Genomic DNA, 24,148 nt, shown 5'->3' with positions numbered 1-24,148 from the left:
GAAAAGGTATCTAAACATTACAGCAGCGAGCTTACTTTCTTTACCGGTAATTAACTTTGTCCAATAAGATACAATTCTAGTTTTTATATATATTTCTAGGGGATAGCGACCCAGTTTTCCATAAATGAAGTCGTTTTAAGTAGATGGCTTAAGATGTAAAAGTAGCTTAAAAAAATTGTTTGAACTCTTTCTAGTATATCTATGTTTTCGTAACCCCATATTTCGCCTCCATATAGCAGAATAGGTTTTACCAGTAAGTCAAACAAATCTACATGGTATTTAATTGATAAATTATAAATTCTTTTTATTACACATGTCACAACGAGACAAGTTATCTCGGATTAAAAATGCCTCAATGTGAGTATACTTTACAATAATTACAAAAATCACTTGCCAGCTTAGTACGAATCTAAACTTTGCTAGCCAAATAAAAGATTGTTGACGTGTAATAACAAAAGAAAAATCAATTGAAAATAACTAAAAACAACTGGTAAATATAGATGAGGTCGTTGGGTTTTTTTCTTCAAGAATTTTCTCACATTTCGTCTTCACAGGCGGACCTTTACTAATAACTTACTACAATGTATGGAATTTGACCTAAGGCGAAGGTCGTACCGTGTCCTATAAATATGCTAGTATTTTTCTCTGAAATATATGCCACTAAATGGCCTTCTTAAAAAAATAAGTTTAAAAAATAGAAAACTGGTAGTTTTACAGACGTGGCTTTTATAGATCTTATAAAATATATATTTATTTTTCTTTATTAAGATATACATGATATACGCTTTTGAGTTAATTGGTGTTTAAAATTTGACAATATCGCAGCATTTTATGTTTATAGTACATGTGTTTAACATGGTATACTTACTTTTACTGTTTATAGTTAATAGTTGTTGTAATCATAGTTAGTTTTTATAATGCTTACCAGTGTGTATAAAGCTTATCCACTTGTATATGCTTAGTATAAAATTGAGAATGGAAATGGGGAATCTGTCAAAGAGACAACAACCCGACCAAAGAACCGAAGGCCACCAATATGAGTCTTCAATGCAGAGAGAAATCCCCGCATCCGAAGGTGGGCCTCAGCTAGCTCATTATTAAAAATGTGTCCTAGATTATGCTTATTTTTGTTTAAAATGAGACCTCTTACCGTGAATGTTTTGCTTATCAAAAAGTTCCTTGTGGAAATGTCAGTGTACAAAGTTACAATCTTGTTTTTAACAAAAAATGTAACTTAAAAGTCTTTTTTACAAGATAGGATGATTTAGAAAGAATTTTTACAGATTTTGTTTCTTCTGTATAGAGATTTAATAGACAATATATGATATATATTGTATAAATTTACCAATTTGGCAAGATACATAAACATCATAATACAATAATTATCATAAAATAAGCAAGGTTTATTTTTGTGATAATACACAACATGCAAAGAAATGAAGTAAAATATCAAGTATAATGAGGTAGATTTTATACATAAAAAAAATTGAAAATATATATACAAATTATAAAACCAGAAATATCAGAAATATAGTTCTTCAAATCAAAAACGAGTTATCTCTCTTTATACATGACAGAATCTCCACTCCAATATGTTAGTAAATTGTATTCTATAATATTCTCTCATTTATAATTTTAAACAATTATGTGAGTATTTCTGGTGTTAAAAGTGCATGCGAATCAGTTTTATTTTTGTTTATTAATGTTTATATGAATGTAATTGGTCCTTCGTAGTTTATATGATATAGTTTGGGTTTTTAAACTTTAGACATATCTCTTAGGTGTGTTCTACTTTTGTATTCTGGTTCTAGACAATAGGCCTACATACTCAGTATCTTATACAATCTTCTTATTTTTCCATTTTTTTATTATTTGTACTTGTGTTATATTTTATATAAAAATTTGTGTTATACTGTAGACAAAATAAGTCAAAAAGTTCATTGAATTATATTCTTGAAGACAGCGGAAGTGTCGCCTGAAAATTCGAACGCTCCTTTCAAATCAGACCAAAACCCAAAAGAGCAAAGTAGAATGCAACATGGTGACTTCACAGTGATTGCGTGGACATTTATTAAGATAGCCCGATTTATCATTTAAGTAAAAGCCCTGTTTCTTTGAAAAATTAGGATGTCATCAAGGATTGAAATAAATTTCAGTCGGTTGTTAATGAGATGTGAAAATATGGCAAAAGAAAGAAGTTTGTGGGACTGGAGAATTGAGAAGGTAAACAGACATATGATAAATGACAGCTATAACATCATAAGTTTAGTCCAAATAATTATGACGTCTGGCAAGACGAAGGCGTCCCAGAAAAAAAACCTTTATTGACTCCAGGGGAGGGGAGTTATATTCAAAAACACAAAGCAGGAGCTGAAAAATACATGTTCATCACTGAAATTATCGAGATAATTTTACTCTGTCTCTGACGTCCAAAGGCTGTTTTGCCAGATAAGCTTGTCTGGCAAAACAGCCGTTGGACGTCAGAGTAATCTCGTACTAATCACTGAATATGGAAATTATACATGTACAAATTTACATTTGTATAGCACAAATTATCCCCTTTTGCTTTTTAATATTTACATGCATGAGGGTAGTAGAATCCGGGTCCATTGGCGCCCATTCACGTTCGCACCCACTCATGTTCGACCCCTTTCACTTTCGCACCCTACATGTTCGCACCCAAAGTCCGTTCGCACCCTACATGTTCGCGCCCTATTTCAACTTTGTAATCAAGTAGTATTCTTATAAGTATTATTGTTTTCATTGTCTCAAAATAAAGTGATACAGCATTTTTTTGTGTTGAATAAATCTTAATCATGTTTTGGATAGTGTATTGTTAAAAAAAAAATATTCCTTTCTAAATAAAGTGGGATTCTGTCAACGTTTTATTTTGTGTTGAATAACTCTTTATCATGTTTTGGTTAGTGTATTACTATAACATGTATAACTTTGTTTCATTGACTTGTTTCAAAATGAAGTGAGATTCTGACTACGTTTTTTTTTTTTTGAGTCTTGAATAAATTTTATCATGTTTTGGTTATAATAGTGTATTGCTATATTTTATTGTTTCATTGTTTCAGATCAAAGGGACCAAGCTGTTAAAAACAATTATCTTTTGTGTTTTTCATTTATAATCTTCAATCTTTTACTCATACCAAGCTATAAATACATTCAGTATTTACACGAAAGCAATTAAAAACAACAATGATGATTTTCCAATTATTCAACTGGAATTTGAATTAAAATTGGGCGCGAACGTGTAGAATGCAAACGGACCTTGGGTGCCAACGTGCGAGGTGCGAACGTGTAGGGTGCGAAAGTATATTGGGCGCGATACCAGGGTAGTAAATCAGGTTAAACAGTCATACACGAAAGCAAAACATTTTTGCTCAATCTCACTCTATACATGTTATATGAAATTTGTGAACCCTGGTTATATCATTTTGTGTTACAAGCACACTGTGTAAGTGTTATAAGTAACACATGTATGTATTGTTAATATAAACATTTTAAGGTATACATGTACATGTACATGGTAAATGAATGATGTTATGTAATGATTTCTTTTATTAATTCCAGTATGTTGTTGCACTGCAAGACCAGTTATCTCAGATTAAGAAGTCCTCAATGTAAGTATAATTTACATTACTGTCAATTAAGTAATTATTGCGATGTTTTTACTATTGCGAAAAATGAAAAATGCGACATGGTTACAATTAATTTGAACTGGCATTTGAATTTTTTTTTATGAAGTAAACACTAGATTTTTCACAATATCATATGTTATTACTTCCTTATTTCCAAGATGCTAAAAAACATGTCCCTTTTGATACTTCAACTTTATAAACTTACATGTACATATGATATATATATATATATATATATAATATACATGCAATGTTATAGTGGAAATTTAAAAAAAATAATTTAATACTCATTTTGATTTCATTTTGATTATTTTTCAGGAAGCCAGGTCAGGATATGCTAAATGAATACACTCGTAAGGTGGAATTCTTGAAAGGTTTACTTCAGGCAGAAAAAATGGTAGTTGTTTTTCTTTAACTGGAATTTTGAAAGTCATTTGACCAAAATAATAAAACTTTTTATGCCCCATTTATAGGCATTATGTTTTAAGGTCTGTGCAACCGTCCGTTTGTCCGTCTATCTGTCCGTTTGTCCGTCGGTCTGTCCAGCGACAGGTTAAAGTTTTTGGTTGAGGTAGTTTTTGATGAAGTTGAAGTCCAATCAACTTGGAACTTAGTACACATGTTCCCTATAAAATGATCTTTCTAAATATTTTAATGCCAAATTAGAGATTTTCCCCAATTTCACTGTCCACTGAACATAGAAAATGATATTGCGGATGGGGCATCCGTGTACTGGGGACACATTCTTGTTATTTATCATGTAACATTGAATATGAATTGAATTATTCAATATCATTCTTAATACATGTATATATATGTTGAAATAATTAGTTCATTTGTATTGTGATTATAAAGTAACAGCATGAATATATAATAGACAACATTCAGTTAATTTAAAGCTCAAAAAACAATTAAATCTGTTGAAAATATGTAATTTTTTTTTTAGAATAATAGATGGAGTACAGTGTTATATAACTTTTAATAATTATGCCATAACATACTTTTGGTTTTGTTAATTAGAAGTTAAAGTTTATTTCTTTATTTTTTTCTTTTACATGTAACAGCCAACTGTAACAGAGAAAGCTTTAGCTGCAGAACAACTTCCTAATGTGGCAAAATCTGCTAAGGGACATAACTCTGTTTCATCAGCAGAATTGCAGAAAAAAACAGTTGCTAGACATCAAAAAGATTTAAGAGAAGAGTTATTGGGACCAGAGACAGATAAACTTGATGGTAAGTAAGTCTAAAAACTTAAATGTTTTAATCAACAGTTCAGGTGTAACGGTACTTCTTAAATCTGCATGCCTATATGTACTACTCAAGACATGATCATAAAGCTATAGAAATTTATAACTACATGTATATGGCATATGTAAACATTTTTATCTCCTTTTGTTTTCAACTACCCGGTATTCATTTTCTCGGTTTCAAGAAGGAAAATGCAGAAACGCCCCTCTTGGGAACTTAATTTATAAAGCTTTATTTTCAGAATATAAAATATTGTTACAAAAAGCATGTAAAAAACAAATATTTGTCAACTATAGGTTTTATTTAACAATGTTTAACCAAGCTTATTGATATAAACCATGCCTGATCTGGCTAGTTTATACGTTACATATCCATCAAACATAAATGCAGTGAAGCTTTAAAATGTTTTAGAATTGTTTCATTAACTAATGCAATTTTATATATAGAGGATTAGAGGTCAACTGTTGGAAACAGGCTTCATGGATCATCCCTTTTGAAACTCAATTTCATTGATATAATTTTTTTCAAGTCAGATTACGTACTTAAGCTGAACTTCATGATATATCCCTTTACATTTTCTCAACTCCTTAAATAAATTTATACAGTGCTCTCTGCAAAGCCCTTTTCTTAATTTGAAATGATATTTTTCCTTAGACTAAATAACTTTAATTATATTAAAAGTTGTCTTTGTAGATAGTGGATTAAGACAAAGGAATGTTAAAACAGATAAAGATATAGATATCGTTATACAGCATCAACATCAGATGCACGAAAAACTGGCAGAGGAAATGCTGCAATTGACCAGGAATCTGAAGGAGAGTATACGAGACTCAGGACAGATTGTCAGAGAGGATAATAAGGTATGTAGATCAAATCTAAAAAAAAACCAAGAGATTTCAATAGGGATTTAAAAAAGAAAACAGCCAAATACCACCAATGAGTTTTCATCACAACAAAGAAAATCCCTCACCCTGAGGCTGGCTTCAGCTGGCCCTTAAACAAAATGTGCACTAGTTCAATGAAAACAGAGGTCACACCAAACTCCAAAACATATAAAATTGAACTAAAATGTATAAAAAAAACAAGACTAACAAAGGCCAAAAGGCTCCTGACTATGGACAGGCACAAATAAAAGGCTTGGTTAAACATATTGAGTGAAATCTTCACCCTCCCTCTATACCTCTAGCAAATGTAGAATAAATAAACGCACAGCACACAACATTTAAACCCGCTGCAATTGTTTGTACTTGTCATAAGGATGATAAGTCTGGAATCTGATGTTCAGTAGTTCACTTAGTTGTCGTAATGTTGATGTGGTTCATAAGTGTGTCTCTTTTCTTAATTTTTTATATAGACTAGACGGTTGGTTTTCCCGTTTGAATAGTTTAACACTAGCAATTTTTCAGGGCCCTTTATAGCTTACTGTTCGGTGTGAACCAAGGGTACGTGTTGAAGACTGTACTTTGACCTTTAATGGTTTATTTCTATACTATTAAACGAGAAGACCTCATTTTGTGTGTCGCTTCTCCTCCTTCCACAATAAATTAATCATCATGCCTCTGTGTCCTATTGGTAACATGTATAGTCGCATTTGTCATCCATTCTTATGATCATTCAGTTTGGGTTATTTTGGGATAAAAACGAAAAAGAATGCGTCCAGATATTTTCCCGTCATTGGACAAAACTTTAAGTCGGATTAGACTTCCGGTTTGTGTTTTTCTGTACTTTGAACATACAAAGACTATGAATAAAGTATATAAATTTGCTTTCTGCTATCATTTTGAGTTCTAGCACGTATCATCCTTGCTTAACGTGTTTCAGTTTGGGTTGTTTTTGGAGGAAAACGAAAATGAATAATATTTGCTATTTACTATCAATTAGCTTACAGTGGTGGATACAGAACTTTTCATAAGGGAGGGGCGCTGACTGACCTAAAAGGGGAGGCGTTCCTCTCATGCTTCAGTGATTCAGCTTATGGTTTACTATCAACGGCGTATCAAAGGATATATTTCTGTTTACTTACATACATTTAGTATGAATAACTGTATTTGTTATAATTTACTATAAATTCCAATGGTTATCTTGGGAGGGGGCTCTTTACTATTCATGGCGTTCACTGATATATATATAATATGAGGAAGGCGCTACCTTAAATGCCAGCTTTATACCAAGACAATGTCCTATATATTGATTGGTTGTTGGTTACTTAACGTCCAGTGGCAAATATTTCATGCATGTTCATGACGAATGTTCAGGACGAATGTCGTAGACTTCATTAACATAAAGTTTTTGTCTAAAATAAAATAAGTTCAGATGGAAAATGTTTAGGAAATGATCATTGAACTTCAAAAGCCAGGAGGGGCTATAGTATTTTCCTTTTTAATAAAAAAAAAAATCAATTCCCAAATTGATGAAAAAAATATCTGTTCAAGCAGAGGACAAAAAAATATTTTAAACCCAGATCTTCACCAAAAACGATTTTATCTTTCAGATATGCAAAATAAATTTAACTTTTATATATCTAAAAACATTTAAAACTTCCCAAACCGCACAGGTAATTAAGTCTGTACACAGTTGTTTATTAGGTGAAAATACAGTTGTTTTTACCAATTTCTTATGATGAACCTAAATACTAGTGTTAAATTTTTACTAAATAATTTTAATTGATATCGCTGAAGGGGTTTGGTGAATAAAATCTGAATTGAACGTAAAAAAAACATGATCATCTTCAGTTTATGGGTTCTACATCAATAATTCAGAGTCAGTTTAATGTCATTTCTTGCATATATTTTTTTTGTTAGTTGACTTTTTAAGTTTTTAGGATATGACAACAAAATAAAATTGAGAATGGAAATGGGAAATACAAGTATGTCAAAAATTTGCTTTCGAGTAATGCTTAATCATGTCGTAGTTGTTTTCAAGAAGACACATTTGGTTTCCAGACAATAACTTTAGTATAATTGAATGGATCTCTATGAAATTGTGCTAGAAGATTCAATACTCGAAAGGAAGATTAGAATTGATTTTGGGGGTTATGGTACAACATTTTTGGTATGTTTTCTTTTACAAAACTTTGTGTTTATCTTCAAAAATTTACCATTTTGCATTGATTATTACTTATCTAGTTTATATAGATGAAACAAATACTGATTTGGCAGGAGATGCACACAAAATAGGGTGTTTTAATTATTTTATCTGTAATTTGTGCATTTATCCTACGATGTGTACTCCTTGATAATGTCGACTTCAGTATCATGATAAATAAATATATTTGGTAAGTATAATAATTATTCACAATTGACATGCGCCAGTGGGTGGCAAAAGGATTTTCTTTCCCTTTTTTTTTTTAAATTTCCCAAAATTGCACATGAATTTTTTTCTCTTACAGAAACACAAAGGTTTTTTGGTAAATAAAATTTTCAGTAATCAAAATTTAGTTTAGCCTTTTTTGAAAGTTTCACTGATTGTGTAAAATTTTTAACAGAAAATGTACAAAACACTTGATATAAAAATTGCATTATCTGCAGAATTATTGATAACTTTCCTTACTATTCACAAGGACATATATCTAACATATTGTCCATGCTATTCTCATCTGAGTTTTTATTCATATATATATTGGCATGGCTGGTACTGTTCCAAGTTTTCTTCTTTTTCTGCTTCTTGAGAAGTATTTGTTTGACCTGTTCAGTCACTATAAAGTGTTACAATTCTTATTTAGACGCAACACATAAATAGTGACCAAAAAGGTACCGCTTTCACATGAGAGAAGCTAGAAAAGAAAAAAAAATCAACAAATTTTCAATATCTTTGTAGGACTATCATATAAAATTAAGGAGATATGAAGTTAGTGACTGCTGTTGAATAGAAATGTTTGGGTTCACCTGATACCTGTTTTCAAATTAGTCCATATTGAAGTTTGAAGGGTCCAAAATTAAAATATGCTTGATTTCAACTGATTTTTGGTGTTTTTATATGATAGATATACATCTATGGTCATATCAGGCTGTGTATGGCAAAGCATTTTATTGCCTTCAGGGATGTACTTTCTTTTTTATTTTGGTCATAAAAATAAATTTGTATTTGTGAAGTTGCTTACATTAGAGTACCCAAATTGCACCTATATTGTCAGTTTTTTACCAGCTTTTTTTATGAACTAGACAAAAGTCCATTCTGTGCTTATTTTGTAGACTATATCCTTGATTACAATATAGTTAAACCAATTTAATTTTCAGTCCATGTATGTAGAGTCATAGAGAAATGGGTTTGAACTGACCTACAAACAGTCCATGATTCTGTAATGAGGTCAGTACCCAAATTCCATACATCATTACATGTTTAATTTCAAATCCTTAAAACTGGAATATAAACAGATGTTTTGTTTTATTTCTTCAAAACAATTTCACATTATTCCATGCTTCAACTCTTATTTTTTGAAGAAAAGGACACTGGTGACAAATTTAATTTGCTCATTTTAAAAATATGATAATTAGATAACTTCACATGGTGAAAGAAAACTTGTAAGATTTCCGCAGCTTTTTTGTTGACTACATGTAGGTGCAATTTGGTAGCTGAGTGCAATTTTGGTACTGTGACTGATGTTATATAACCATAAGTGTGTATTTCTAAATAGGTTGAAATGTGAACCTGATAGTGATATAGTGATAAAGTACACATGTACTTGGTAGAGTGAAAATGTTTTGATCAGGTTTAAACTGATGCATAAAATATACAGGCGACTGCTGCAGCTTGAATTTTATGTAGCCAACATACTTCCAACTTCTTGGAAGTTCAAAGTAACATGCCCTGTATATACCTATCAAAGTCATGGTATTCTCATGGGTTATCATAATAACTCCATCTTCCTATAAAATCCAATTTTGGACAATATGGGAGCATACAATACATGCAATATATACAGTACTAAATGTACTACTCAGACTCAATTAAGTCTCCTTTTATGATTAAAGTTAAACTTAGAGAGAGAAAACAAAAAAAGTTTCCATCTCCTGGGACTCTATATAAAGGTAGATAGATATCTGATATCTGACATAATCAATGAAAAGATTTATTGAGAGTTTGACAAAGGAAGTACAGAATTAGAAGATTGTGAATTATTTCAATATTTGAATATTTTTTTTGTTAAGTTTTTAATTAGTCTGTGGGCTACCATGGACGAATTCAGGGGGGCCGCCTCCCACCCCTCTTTCGTGTGAAAAATTTTTTTGATTATATAGGGAATCACTGAAGCATGACTGGAGCTCCCCTTTACTTTAGGTCAGTCAGCGCCCCCCCCCCCCCCCCCCCCCCCCCCCCTTTATGAAAAGTTCTGGATTCGCCACTGTCTACATGAATAACCGTGATCACATTCAAAATTATAACCAACGGCATTATCACTGTTCCTTGATGTGGGGAATTATGTGGCAGATAATCATAAGAAGTCATTGTCAACCAGTGCACTGGAGTTTACCCCGCATGCCGCATGGCCATTATAAAAAAAATCCGAAATGTATTGCTTGCAGAGGTTTTATCTGTGTTCCCATAGCTGGACGGAACTTTTACGCTAAATATGTTATCGTTAATTATTATTTTGTGACTTTTAAATAAAGTACCTGTGATTATTGAGGTAATTTGTATTGACCTCACTGATAATGGAAAGTTGAAGCAGACGAAACATGGCGTCAGATGTTGTTGTCCTAACTTCGGTGATTTCCGTGGTACAATAAAATTAAAATAAGCTACACAAGTTACCAAAATTTCTGAATTCTTGTTTTTGTAAACAAATAAAAATTTATGTCGTATTTAACCTCGAAATTATTCCGATCTGTCCCGTTTTTTCAAGTTCGCGTTGAAACGTTAAATTCGGCCGCCATTAAAAAAATAGTCGTACGAGATTTAACGAGAGTGACGAAACTTTTCTGATGGGTCGTGTAGAGAGAGTTATCGTTCTTTATTCCAAAACGATGCTTCTACCATAAGTGCCAGCTAAAGCTGGCATATAAGTGCCTTTGACTTTTTATACCTCTCCTGAAATTCTCTGTATAGTAATTTAAGTATATAATGTTCATAGAGTACAGAATAACAGAAGGTATAAAAATCGGTATTTGGAAAATAGGGGGAGGGCAAAAAAATGTGCCCAGTCCCTAAGTACCTTTGACTTTTTATACCTCTCCCGAAATTCTCCAGTCAGTATATTTTTTTTGCATTTTACATACGCTCTATTTCCCCAATTTCGCGGGTGTGTTGTAGAAACATGTGCCTAGCAGGAGCATATCTATACTATTAAACGAGAAGACCTCATTTTGTGTGACGCTTCTCTTCTTTCAACAATAAATTAATCAACACGCCTCTGTGTCCTATAGGTACAGTGCATAGTTGCATTTGTCAGCCATCTATACTATTAAACAAGAAGACCTCATTTTGTGTGTCGCTTCTCTTCTTTCCACAATAAATTAATCAACACGCCTCTGTGTCCTATAGGTACAGTGCATAGTCGTATTTGTCATCCATTCATATGATTATTCAGATTGAGCTATTTTGGGAGAAAAAAGGCATCCAGATATTGTCCCGTCATTGGACGAAATTTTAAGTCAGATTAGACTTCCGGTTTGCGTTTTTCTGTATACTTTGAACATACATATACTACGAATAAAGTGTATTTTGAATTTTTCAGAATTTTATCTGCTATCATTTTCAAGTTAACTATCCACGGCGGTCACAGAGTTTATTAAATAGAGAGGGTCTGTATACTATATCAATGACCACCATGGATCGATTAGTAAACTTAGAATTGAAAGTAAAATAAATACACTTTATTTATATAGTAATGAATGTTCATAATATACAGATAAGTGCTAAAATTATTCATGTGAACTTTTGATACCTTTTCTGAAATTCTCCAGTCATTAAATCTTTTACAAAATTCATTGATTACAAAAAAAAGAAGATGTGGTATGATTGCCATGTTGAGACAACTCTCCACAAGAGAACAAAATGACACAGAAATTAACAACTATAGGTCAACGTACGGCCTTCAACAAAGAGCAAAGCCCATATCGCATACTCAGGTTCAAAAGCCCCTGAAATATGACAATGTAAAACAATGCAAACGAGAAAACTAGCGGCCTTATTTATGTACAAAAATGAACGAGAAACACATATGTAACACATAAACAAACGACAACCACTGAATTACAGGCTCCTTACTTAAATGTTCATAACATACTAAATGTATGATCATATTGAAATTGATAGAAAACCCAAAATTAGGAACTTTGGAAATAAAGGTGGAGGGATAAAAAAAAAACATTTTCCTGTCGCCAATAACCTATAACATGATACTTTTGCTGAAATTCTCCAGTCATTCAGTATTTTACAAAATTTTTCAAACAACACTTTACATACTTTAAACTACGCTCTGAATGCCCGCGATTTCACAGGTGTGTTCTAGTTTATATAAATTGTGATTGTGATGGAGAGTTGTCTCATTAGCACTCACACTACATCTTCCTATATCTATACACGGCCGTATGTCTTTTTAAAACAGCCTTGAATTTAAAACCTGTACACTTCATGTAAAGATTCATATGTTTATTCACATTTTTCATGTCAGGGCAATTTATATGGGGACGAAGTCCCCAATAACAGTAGAAAATTCAATAAAAAAAATAAATTCGGGAAAATTTCCCTAACTTTTTATTGTATACTAATGAACTCAAAATCGTTCAATTTTTTTTTGTCGTGTTTTGAAATCCCGGACCTGCGCACAAATGTACAATGTACTTCCTTTTTCCGGTCTTGTTTGTATGAAACTTTGAGTAAAATATATATTTATCAGTCTAGTATAAAATAGGAAGGAACGCGCAATACCAATTTCATTTTTAATAATTCCTTGATATGAAAAAACGTTACCTGATGATAGCGTTTCTTTGTTTACATTGCATATGACGTCATAATTTAAATAACGTCACAACTAAAATCCCTAAAAACAGAACCAAAATCGGAAACGTTACGGTATTTCCGTTTCTTTTTTTTAACAAATATTTAAGTTACAAAAAAATAATTCATACAGACTTCGTCCCCATTTACAGGTAATGCCTGCCTCATATTAGTAAACTATAACATGTTTAAGGTTTGGGTTTTTCTCATTGTTGAAAGGCCTTATTTTTGCTAACTTTCATATCATTTTGACTCTGCTTGATAGTTATTTCATAAGTTATTATACCATATCTCCTCATTTTTATATGACATGCAAAATGCTAATGAGAGCTTCTTTTAAGGCCATATGACATATTAGGTAGTTCAGATTATAACAGATCCAAATATAGCATGTGTTGTCACTACATTACTAATTATAGGCAGCCTTAAAACATGTGGAAAATACACCGATGTCATCAAATAGAATGAAATTCAAAACAGTGTGGCTGTGGTCATTGATTGACACATTAAATTCATCCATTGACTGGGACAATTTATATGAACGTTTGTATGTAACAACCGCTGTTCACTATGTACTTGTTAAAGGCACTTAAACTGTGGGGTCATAAAAGGTTCTCAACACCTAAATAAAGAAATTAGAAAAACTAATCAGGAATAACACGATGTTTTGATTTATATCAATAATATAAATCAAAACATAAAGTTATTCCTGATTAATTTTTCGAACTATTTTAATATTAAAGGCGTTAAGAACCTTTGGTGACCCCACAGTTTAAATTCTATAATAAGTAAGTAGTTAGCAGTTGTCGTTGCAGACACACGTTCTCCTAATCTGCCCCAGTCAATGGGATACTTTAAGGTTGCCAATCAATGGCCACATCTACACTGTTTTGAATATGATTCTATTTGTTTAATCATTTAACCATCCAATCAACTGATCAATAAATGCTTAATTTTTAAAATAAGAAGATGTGGTATGATCGCCAATGAGACAACACTTTACCAGAGTCTTAATGATACAGAAATTAACAACTGTAGGTCACCATACAGCCTTCAACAATGAGTAAAACCCATACCAATAAGTCAGCTATAAAAGGCCATGAAATGACAAAAGTAAAACATTTCAAATAAGAAAATAAATGGCATGATTTATGTACAAAATAATGATCGAAAATGCATTATTAGGAATTTTTATAAATGATAATCTGCGAATATATTGATAATTACGTGCTTTTAATATGGCGATTTTGTCATTTAGACTAAATTGGTATTTCAATTTTTGTGATGTGGAGAAAAATCCTGTTTAATTCATTTAAAATTTCATAATCCGAGTTTTAAATATTTTGATTATAACCCTGTCGCATTTTTGGCAATAAGTTCTGAATTAACAGTACATGGAATTTACCATTCAGAAGGTTCAACCCTTTTCAACATTTACAAACAAAATGTACAATATGTTATGAAAGATTGTTAACATTGTCTCAGCATCTGTTTAGATTTATTGGATATTTAAAAATATTGTTAGGTAATCATAATTGGAATAATTTTACACACTTGATAATGGCATGATTTTCTACTGGCCAATCTCGATCTATACTACTTATGTCTCTGATTTATGTCAATAGAAGGCTCAAAGCATATTTTACAAAAATGTTATCTCCCCTGGCCTTGTCAATGTATATTTTTTCCCCTAACAGAGATTCCCATGAAATATTTTATAAACAATGCCATAATATCTTTAACTTTTCCTGTTGGAACCAATATTCTATACCCTTTATTCCATAAGGAACAAATATGGTATTAACAATATTGTTCTTTCTGTGAAAATAATATTACAGATTATTTTATGGTATACAAATCTCGGTGTCCGTCCGTCTGTCTGTCCGGCGTAAACATGTCGCACCGTAACTTGAGAATGACTTATCCAAATTTCATGAAACTTAAAATAGCTGTTTCTTATGATGGTCAAATGATCTGTTTACTTTTTGGTGAAAATAAGATTAAAACTTTTTGAGTTAAGGCCAAGGTTGGGCGGTATTTACCACCCCCGGTATTTACCAGTGGTATTTACCGGTATTTACCGCCCTGGACAATACTCTTCAAGTGGTCAATACTGGCAAATACTGGTCAATTGAAATTTTCATTGTGGTTTTTACTATTTATTGAAGTAAAAACTTGATAAAAAGTAAAATATATTTAATTATTTATCTTTAAGCATGTTTCAGCTGATATAAATGAATGAATTTAATATGTTTTATTCATCTTAAACTCTTATACCTCCAAATTTAGTCCTTATAAACTATTTCATTGCATACTTTAGATATATAAATAATAAAGACATATTAATTATTTCAATATTTATAAATCCAGATATTATTTTTTATTGAAAATGCATAATTTTTACAGGTAAATACAGGTAAATGAAGTTACAGGTGTCATATTACCTATATAGCTATCACCTGGCATTACTAGGTGTGATAATTTTAAATTACTGAAACAACAGCCCCCAATAAATGATGACAAAACATGGATTGAAAGTAATAAAAGGGATATTTGAAGATGCCTTTAAACAATAAAATTTTTCCTGTCTATTTTAAAATGGGGACAAAAATCATCTTCCTACAGGAAATAGATGGTATGAAGGACCTTTTCTCTTATGGCTTCTGTAATTAATGGTGTAAACTAAAAAATATATAATGTGGTGTAAATTTTACCTTTACTTATATATAATCAATGTTTACATACACATTGTATAACCATCTAAACTTTAAACTCCAAACTGAAACCTACAGATCCTATTTGGAACTTTTATACAGTATAAGAAGACAACAAAAAAACCATTGCAAAATGTAATGATTGCAATGGTATATTCTGTGTCAAAGTCAACTGATGAGTCCCCTTGGCAGGAACAAAACTTTTTATATCTTTTGTACAAAAAAGTCATTGTAAATCACTCTTTATTAAGAATTTACAATAAAAATAGAAATGAGAACATTTAAAATGACTTTTAACACTTTCATTATTTCAGTACTAACAGTAAGTGACCAGGTAGAGTGGTTTTAATAATAATGTACACCTAAAATTTCAATCGACCAGTATTTGCCGGTATTTCCCGGTATTTACCGGTAATTACCACCGGCATGGTCAATACTAGTATTGACCACTTTTTTGCCAACCTTGGTTAAGGCACTTTGTAACTAAAACAGGGGTGTGTTTTTTTCTCATGTCGCACCGTATCTCAAAAACGATTCTTGATTATGGCTTAAAACTTTAAACACTTCTTAGTTATATTAATCTTAATATCTGTATACTTTTTGGTGATGATTCAAAATTTTATTTTTGAGTTATTGAGTATATATATATTTTGTAAAAAAGGGGGAGGGTTTTTTTACATGTCGCACCATATCTCAAAAACGATTTATGATTATTGCTTAAAACTTTACACATGTCTTTGTTATATTAATCTGAAGATCTGTATACTTTTTGGTGATGATTCAAAATTTCATTTTGGAGTTATTGAGTATTTTGTAAAAAAGGGGGAGGGTTTTTTTACATGTTGTGCCGTATCTCAAAAACAATTTATGATTATTGCTTAAAACTTTACACATTTCTTTGTTATATTAATATAAAGATCTGTATACTTTTTGGTGATGATTCAAAACTTTATTTTGGAGTTATTGAGTATTTTGTTAAACAGGGGAGGGTTTTTTTACATGTCGCGCCGTATCTCAAAAATAACTTATGATTATTGCTTAAAACTTTACACACTTCTTTGTTATATTAATCTAAAGATCTGTATACTTTTTGGTTTTGATTCAAAATTTTATTTTAGTGATATTTAGTTTTTTGTAAAAAAAAACAGGGTTGGGGGTTTCACATGTCCCGCCATGTGTCTCAAAAATAATATATGGTTATCGCTTAAAACTTTCTCAGAAACTATTTATGATTATTGCATAAAACTTAAAAACAAGACGTCAGGTGTATCATGTGCTCATGGCGCAGCTGTTTATTTTCAATTTGGAACTTATATTCTAATGGAACTTTCTGTTCCATCATGACAGCCTGGTATATAATGAATAGAAACTGTGCCTGTTTGGAAAAAGACAGACACATCAATTTTAAAATTTTAAAATTTTAAAATTTATTTGCCTGATATTTTTTCACATCCTATTTTGTGTTAAATCAAATTTATGTATTTAAGCTGTCACATAATGATTTATCTGATCATCAGCTGATCATTAAAATATAAAAAAAAAATCAACTGTTTATATTATCATGTTAATAAATAAACTAAAACTTATAAAAAAGAAGATGTGGTATGAAGCAATTTGAAGGAAGGAAGGTGTTGGCTGTTGTTTCAATTAAACAAACAGTTCTCATAGTTAAAAGACAAAAAAACTTGCTTTATGGTAGTAAATATTCAACTAAGAGTGATGGGTAAACATTCACTTGTTAACTGTCATTATCAAAACTTCTCAAACTCTTGAAAACATGATGATGAAATACATTGATTAGACTTGTTTATAATGAAAAATGTTTATGATGATCAGTGTTTATGAAATCAAGTATTTAGTGACAGATGGAAAAAAATGAAAAACAGGAATTATTGTAAACAGCAAATATTTTAAAGCCTTTTGTTTAAATTTATTGTTATACATTTAGACATAAATTGAGAGATCTGTCTGAAATAATCAATTTAATGATTTATTGAGGTGAAGAATACTCATCCACTTACAGAGGAGGAAGAAGAATTTTTGTATTAAATGTTTTAAAAGAATAATTATGTAAACATGGTAAACAATGAGATAGCAACATTAACAAAAAAAGAAAATGAAAATTTAAAAAAAAAATAAAAAAAAAAAAAAAAAATTAAATTGCAACTTTAATTGGAACTTGAGTTAATTAAAAAAAATCTGATTTATAATTTTGTTAATTTAGCTATAGCTAGATATTTGATTCAAAACTAGTATATCAGATTTCAAAACGAATGATAATATGATAGATTAATATTTAATTGTAACATAAGTTTTTTGGTGAATATAACATGCTTACCTATGAGCTATCAAAAAATTGCTGGGGAGAACACTAGGCACCTGAGCAAGACGGTTAAAGAGAGAATTTTTATCTAAATTAATGTGTGATATGTTCAAAGCCCTAAAAATATAATTTAAACAGATAAAGAAAGAAAAAATCAGCCCTGTATTAATCTATAAGTTTTTGGTTTTTTTTATACGCTATTATGGTATACAAATGTCCGGTGTCCATCTGTCTGTCCGTCTGTCTGTCCGGCGTAAACATGTCGCACCGTAACTTGAGAACGACTTATCTAAATTTCATGAAACTTAATATAGTTGTTTTTTATGATGGTCAAATGATCTGTAAACTTTTTGAGTTACGGCACTTTGTAACTAAAACAGGGGGGTGTTTTTTTTTCACATGTCGCATCGTATCTCAAAAACGATTCTTGATTATTGCATAAAACTTTACACACTTCTTAGTTATATTAATCTTAATATCTGTATACTTTTTGGTGATGATTCAAAATTTCATTTTTGAGTTATTGAGTATTTTGTAAAAAAGGGGGAGGGGTTTTTTACATGTCGCACCGTATCTCAAAAATGATTTATGATTATTGCTTAAAACTTTACACACTTTTTTGTTATATTAATCTAAAGATCTGTATACTTTTTGGTGATGATTCAAAATTTCATTTTTGAGTGATTGAGTATTTTGTAAAAAAGGGGAGGGGGTTTTTACATGTCGTGCTGTATCTCAAAAACGATTTATGATTATTGCTTAAAACTTTACACACTTCTTTTTTATATTAATCTAAAGATCTGTATACTTTTTGGTGATGATTCAAAGTTTTATTTTTGAGTTATTGAGTATTTTGTAAAAAATGGGAGGGTTTTTTTTACATGTCACGCCGTATCTCAAAAAACAATTTATGATTATTGCTTGGAACTGTACACACTTTTTTGTTATATTAATCTAAAGATCTGTATACTTTTTGTTGATTCAAAATTTTATTTTAGTGATATTTGTAAAAAAAAAAACAGGGTGGGGGGGGGGGGGGGGGTTCACATGTCGCGCCGTATCTTAAAAGCAATTTATGATTATTGCTTGAAACTGTACACACTGCTTTGTTATATTAATCTAAAGATCTGTATTTTTTTTGGTTTGATTCAAAATTTTATTTTAGTGATATTTGTAAAAAAAAAAACAGGGTGGGGGGGTTTCACATGTCCTGCCGTGTCTCAAAAACAATAATTGGTTATTGCTTAAAACTTTCTCAGAAACTATTTATGATTATTGCATAAAACTTCCACACAATATGTCAGGCGTATCATGCGCTCATGGCGCAGCTGTTTATTTATTATGTATTAGAAATGAAGTGTTACATCATAAAACATTTTTTTAGTACTTTCTAAGTTTCATTATGTTTATTTTGCTCATAAAAACTTTGTTTAAACTTCAAAAAATAATCATCAAGTAATTACAATTTTTAATAGAATCTAAAAACTGAATTTTATTATTGTGAAATAGATGCAATGCCTCCTAAATTATATAAATGAAACAAATGAACATTTAAAAAAAATCATCTCATCTAAGCATCTGTCACGAATTAGAAAAATAATTGCATTCTTTGCATTTTGTTTTGAAATGAACAGTTTCCGTTGCCAAGTAATTGTTTCAAGTTAATAATGTATTTTTTTTAGATTTTTATTGCATTTTTTTACTTAATGGATTAAATTGTTTCTTTTATTTGCAGAAATTAGAAGAAAGCGTTAAACTAACTGACGGAAATTACGTTAAATTGAAGAAGGAAAGTGATCGTTTAGAGAAACATACACAGACTTGTTCCTGGTGGATATGGATAATGTTAGTTATTGTGACCTTAACCTTTTTATCTATGATTATGTTTATGAAATTATTTTCTAAAAAACTTTGACGAAGGTGTACACATTGTTGTTATATATACTTATTTATTCAAAGAGTGAAAATAAATGTGCAATATATACCTGTTCTTTTAATTGATGATTCAATGGTTCAATAAAAGCATGTAACTGGGTACATTTGATAAATATCTGTACAAAATGTACAAGAGTTCATTAAAAAAAATAGGGACTCTTAAAAGGCTGTGTCACTCACCTGATTCTATTTGCATCTTCTACAATGGCTTTCCAACATTTCAGACCTGATTTTGATTGATGGCTAAAACTCTCTTTTTTTCCTGATCATTTGCATTGTTTACAGTTTATCTCTACTATATATTTTGAGAAATATGATAATTAATAAAAATAAATCAACATTTATGTAGAATAACTCTTATAAGGGGTGCACTGATAGTCAAAGGTATGAAAACGATCAATAGCAATTGAAGTAGGGAACAGAACAGATATGATCTCTGTGACAGAGATTGGCACAGCTTGTCGATCTAGTGCAAAGCAGACTTCATATTTATATCCCATTAAAAAGTTGTCCTCCCGATGTGCAAAAATGTAATAATTGCGACTTAAAGTTAAACACCTATGTTGATGCAAATGTAAGAGTAAAACTGAGATCAAAACTTACATTTAATTTATTTCTACCACATACTAGTATCTAGGGATATAAATTTGCATTGTTCGGTTCAGTTTCATCCTACTGTGCCCACATTTGAATACACTAATTATCAAATTAAGAAATAATTGATGCAAGCTATACTTTATTGTAGTTTTAACATGGGTAGGAAATTATATTCGTGATTATTTTTGCCCGAGCGATTATTTCGATTCTGATTAGGACAAATTAAGGTAATTTCTATGTCCAATGTGCATAAGAGAAGAGCGTTTGTGTAGGCTCTTCCATGAACCTCTCTTTTATGTTTGTAAACAAGCAAAGGACTTGCATGTGATTTTTCAGAGGGAGGAGTTTTGACCAGCCAGCATGAGTCTTATCTAGGTCAAATATGTCAATTTCGAAGTGCAACACATGACAACCATAATTAATGAATTAGAAACAATATGCGCATCATTTAAAAGTTTGGAAGAGTTTTAAGTTAATAAAATATATTTAATGCTTGCCAATTTGATAAAATACATTATTCTGCGGTAGTAAATATACTCATGTGCAAACAAATTTTATTTGATTTAGAGAATGGCTTTGTTCACAAAGGGAAAGAAGCACGTCATATTAAAATATTTGATTAAGCATAAAGGGACACAGTATGTACTGTGCAAACTAAAAAAAAATTGTAAGGTTTCTGGGGAACCTAGTGTCACCTCTTTTTTAAGCTGTTTGTCACAGGCTCATCAAAAATGGGTTAAAAATTATTAAAATTGTCATCTAGATACTATCTTTTGATTGTAAGACGCTTCTATCCAAGTTTGGTAAAAATAGTTTATGAATCAAATAAATGTTTTAAAAACTTTTAACTGCAGACTGTATGTAATGTTAACTTGGGAAAAAAATAGCTCCATTTATAAGTTTTATATTGAAAAACAGGAAATACATTTTTACAAAATTTCTTTATAGATACTACCTTTTGATCATAAACAAGCATCTGTTCAAGTTTGGTACTAACCCAGGATAGTTTAAGAAAGTTATTAGAATTTTAAAAACTGTTACCACAGAGTGAATGTAATGTTAAATGGCAGAGAAACTTGGTCCATTTATAAGTAAAATACGAATAAACAGGAATTTTTTTAATTTCAAAAACATTAACCACAGAGTGAACATTTCTGAACGAGGACGACAGAATGTAGGATCACTATGTCTCGCTTTTGAAAAAAGCCGCAGGCTCGACAAAAAATACAGTTTAAATAGCATACAATTGCATAATCTTTTCAAATTATATGTGCGCCGTGTTATTATGTTTACTGTGTAAAAGTTAATTAGATATCAGTTCCGTTTATTCAATAGACATTCAACATGCCTAGTTGTTTTGCACTCATAACGTTGGTTGGTAGCATTTGGTTTTGTAAGTTCTTATGAACTTCCTTTTTTGAAATGACCTTGGAGTTTGGTATTTCTGTTATTATTGTCTTTTTTATACACCAGATTCGAGTTAAGTCTACACAATACTTATCGGTCGCGCTGAAGTAAAACAGTTCGGAGGCAACATCAATATTCAAGTTGTGAGTACTAAATCCGAAAATTACAGACAAGTGTGCCAAATCTACTGAAGGTCATTATCTTGAAGGTTGTTTACTTTGTTAGAGTTGTTCAAAGAAATAATGTCTTGCTAGTTGAGACACCTATGATTATTTTATTCAAAGATGCGTATAACAATGGCGAATATAATTTTATATTTGGAAGTATCAATTCACAAATTCAAGGACATTTGAATTACGACTAAATATTCAAGAATTATGATCACATCTCAAATTCTTACCAACAACACTGTTTTGTTTTAAAATAGTTTCACACTAATCAACATCATTTGGGTTATAAAAAAAAGAAGTCAACAGTGGTATACCGCTGTTCCAAAGTTATAAATTGATTGAGAGAAAATAAATCCGGGTTCCAAACTAAAACCGAGGGGAACACATCAACTATAAGAGGAAAACAACAAAACAACAGAAACACTGAAGTGCAACAACAACAAAAAAAACTACAATGCAACAGACACAGAAACGAACTTTAAGATAACAACTGACATTTTCCTGACTTGGTACAGGAAATATAAAGCAAAAAATGGTGGGTTGAACCTGGTTTTGTGGCTAGCCAAACCTCGTACTTGTATGGCAATTTTAAATATACTACTAACATGACAGGATTACAGTACAAATAAATTCAAGAACATTCAGGACAGAGAAAAACACACATAAACAATACAATAATTTTTACTAATGCGGGCGAAACCAAAACAGTTTTTATATATTGGTGTATTGTACAATGCTATTAAAATTATATATTTTACTTTGAGGGTTTCTTAATATTAGACTGACCATGGGATGTTGTGTATTGAGCTTATAACACTGTATAACACAGGTATCACAGTTCTTTTACAACCACTGGGTCGATGCCACTACTGGTGAAGATTTATTTCCCCGAGGGTATCACCAGCCCAGTAGTCAGCACTTTTGTGCTGACATGAATTATCATTGATATGGTTATATTTATAAATTAACTGTTTACAAAATTTTGAATTTTTGAAATACTAAGGCTTTTCTACCTCACGCATAGATTACCTTAGCTAGATTTGGCCAAACTTTTAGGAATGTTGGTCCTCAATGCTGTTCAACTTCGTACTTTATTTGGCCTTTTTAACTTTTTTGGATTCGAGCGTCACTGATGAGTCTTTGTAGACGAAACGCGCGTCTGGCGTATATACAAAATTAAGTCCTGATATCTATGATGAGTTTATTTACAACCACTGGGTCGATGCCACTACTGGTGGAGATTTATTTTCCCGAGGGTATCACCAGCCCAGAAGTCAGCACTTTTGTGCTGACATGAATTATCATTGATATGGTTATATTTATAAATTAACTGTTTACAAAATTTTGAATTTTTGAAATACTAAGGCTTTTCTACCTCAGGCATAGATTATCTTAGCTGGATTTGGCAAAACTTTTAGGAATGTTGGTCCTCAATGCTCTTCAACTTAGTACTTTATTTGGTCTTTTTAACCTTTTTGGATTCGAGCGTCACTGATGAGTCTTTGTAGACGAAACGCGCGTCTGGCGTATATACAAAATTTAGTCCTGATATATATGATGAGTTTATTTACAACCACTGGGTCGATGCCACTACTGGTGGAGATTTATTTCCCCGAGGGTATCACCAGCCCAGTAGTAAGCACTTTTGTGCTGACATGAATTATCATTGATATGGTTATATTTATAAATTAACTGTTTACAAAATTTTGAATTTTTGAAATACTAAGGCTTTTCTACCTCACGCATAGATTATCTTAGCTGGATTTGGCAAAACTTTTAGGAATGTTGGTCCTCAATGCTCTTCAACTTAGTACTTTATTTGGTCTTTTTAACCTTTTTGGATTCGAGCGTCACTGATGAGTCTTTGTAGACGAAACGCGCGTCTGGCGTATATACAAAATTTAGTCCTGATATATATGATGAGTTTATTTACAACCACTGGGTCGATGCCACTACTGGTGGAGATTTATTTTCCCGAGGGTATCACCAGCCCAGAAGTCAGCACTTTTGTGCTGACATGAATTATCATTGATATGGTTATATTTATAAATTAACTGTTTACAAAATTTTGAATTTTTGAAATACTAAGGCTTTTCTACCTCAGGCATAGATTATCTTAGCTGGATTTGGCAAAACTTTTAGGAATGTTGGTCCTCAATGCTCTTCAAC

The 24,148-nt window shown here is 31.2% G+C and overlaps 1 protein-coding gene across 2 annotated transcripts; it reads left to right on the top strand.

The window, feature by feature from the left end:
• The first annotated feature begins 334 nt into the window (after positions 1–334).
• LOC139520190 (vesicle transport protein USE1-like) lies at positions 335–19,852 on the top strand. 2 transcript variants are annotated; one of them, XM_071312663.1, is made up of 6 exons: positions 335–357; positions 3,580–3,629; positions 3,966–4,044; positions 4,712–4,880; positions 5,589–5,755; positions 19,606–19,852. In XM_071312663.1, coding segments are annotated over exons 2-6 (597 nt in total). In that variant the 5' UTR covers positions 335–357; positions 3,580–3,627; the 3' UTR covers positions 19,786–19,852. The 2 variants fall into 2 exon arrangements, with proteins under 2 accessions (XP_071168764.1, XP_071168763.1); XM_071312662.1 differs by lacking the exon at positions 335–357 and adding an exon at positions 2,013–2,223.
• The last annotated feature ends 4,296 nt before the right edge of the window (positions 19,853–24,148 follow it).

The sequence above is a fragment of the Mytilus edulis genome, chromosome 4 (genome assembly GCF_963676685.1).
Source record: "Mytilus edulis chromosome 4, xbMytEdul2.2, whole genome shotgun sequence".
NCBI lineage: Eukaryota > Metazoa > Mollusca > Bivalvia > Mytilida > Mytilidae > Mytilus > Mytilus edulis.
Note: the sequence above shows the minus strand (reverse complement) of the source record. Positions and strands in the feature narration are given on the sequence as shown.